The following is a 1,778-nucleotide window of genomic DNA, read 5'->3' as shown; positions in this document are numbered from 1 at the left end:
ATTATTAATATGTAAATATTGTATAATAATAATAATAATTAAATACACACTTATGTGATTATCAACATCATCGTTTTCAAGACTGGAATAACTGGCTGTCGTACCATCCGAATCGCTAATATTTTTTTCCAGGCCTGGAGATGAACTTTCTGATGATGTTGATGATATGGAATTTTGATCACTATCCTCCGACCATTCGGAATCACTTTCTGTTGAATCCGTTTCTTTTTGTACTACCCCCCCCCCCCCAAAAAAAAAAAAAATTATTATTAATTTTACTTTTGCCGCCTAATTGCTTTTGAAAACTTGATTCTGGAAATAATTTATTATTCGGTAGTCTTGGTAACCAAAGTTTAAAAAAGGTTAAAAAGCAGTACTTTGTTATAAATAATAAAAAATAAAAAATAAAATAAAATAAAAAAAAAACTCAATAATAATAATAATAATAATTTCAATTTAAATTTTGCCCGAAAAAATTTTTCTTTTAAAAAATGCCTTGGGAATCCTCGGTATCTAAAATGAAAGCTTTCCAGGAGTTTTATAAAAAAATAGAAAGGATTCCAGATACACTAATGGAACTTCATTATGATCCGCCCATGACTTATTATAATAATTTAAAAACCTATCCTAGTTTTGTGCCATACGATCTTTATCATAATTTCGATGAAAATTTCGATTCTAAATCGAGTAGAGACGATCGTAGAAGATTAGGTCCCATATTGGAAAATATATATAAGGAAGAAGAAAAAAAATTTGTACCGATAACAAATCAACTTTGGTACGGTAGACCGGTACTATTTGAAAATCTATTAGATTTTGAATCTCGTTTTAATAAACCGTCAGCAACGAAAGATTTCTACAGGCGACAAGGAATAAATATAACACCTGAACTTGAACAAAAACCTGAACATTGAAATTTTCTTCTTTTTTTTAAAGGCTCAAGTTTTTTCTGTTTTTTGGTTCTTAAATTTTCCAGACTTACTTACGTTCAAGTTTTTGAACTATCAAAGGAAAAAATTCTTTTGCTGTTGAATTGTTTGGTTCATAATTTAAAACTGCAATCAAATAAAAAATTAATAAATAAACCTTAGCAAATCAAATTGATTTTTTTATTTGATACTTGACTCATTAACTCCATTTTTTATTGGAAAATTCAAATAAAATAAAAAAAATTCTTACTTGATTGACAATGAACCAATGCTTTTTTATAGTCTTTCATCATAACAGCTGATAAAAACTATAATTAAAAACAATTTTAAATATAATAATAATAATTGTTTTAATAAAAGTAAAATGGATTCTTATATAATTTTAAAAATATTTTTTTTTTTTTTATTATAATTACTTCGGCTAATAATTCGGTTGGTGCTGATATGCTTTCATCCGCATCTGCATATTCACTTAGGTCCTCGGTACTTTCGGAAGTAACACCTAAATTTTCAGGTATGTTCCCGTTTATTTCTTTTAAAGACATTTTTGTAAATTATTAAAAAAATTTCATTTGATATAATGCGTACATTTTCTGTAAGAAAAAAAATGATAATTTTCAATTTACATTCGGTTACCGGAGACATCAATTAATATATTTTTTTGGTATGTATATAGTATCTTAAATAAATTATTTATGAATTTAATTGTTATTATAATTTAAAATATTAAAAATTAAACTTATTTACCGATTTTAATATCATATTTCCCCCTTAAATTTATTTACAACTTCCTGAAATTATATGAAAGTTTTGTTTACATTAACGGTTAAGATAAATATTTTAATAATT

At 25.4% G+C, this 1,778-nt stretch overlaps 1 protein-coding gene across 1 annotated transcript; it reads left to right on the top strand.

The window, feature by feature from the left end:
- Positions 1-491: 491 nt before the first annotated feature.
- On the top strand, positions 492-1,091 carry Phum_PHUM105330 (uncharacterized protein; the record flags this gene model as incomplete). The annotated part of the gene is made up of 2 exons (XM_002423988.1): positions 492-838; positions 977-1,091. The coding sequence occupies 2 exons, from the start codon at positions 492-494 to the stop codon at positions 1,089-1,091; spliced, it is 462 nt and encodes a 153-aa protein (XP_002424033.1).
- Positions 1,092-1,778: the final 687 nt, after the last annotated feature.

This window comes from Pediculus humanus, genomic scaffold (genome assembly GCF_000006295.1).
Source record: "Pediculus humanus corporis 1103172107455 genomic scaffold, whole genome shotgun sequence".
In the NCBI taxonomy this organism is placed as follows: Eukaryota; Metazoa; Arthropoda; class Insecta; order Psocodea; family Pediculidae; genus Pediculus; species Pediculus humanus.
This window is presented reverse-complemented; position numbering and strand designations above follow the sequence as displayed.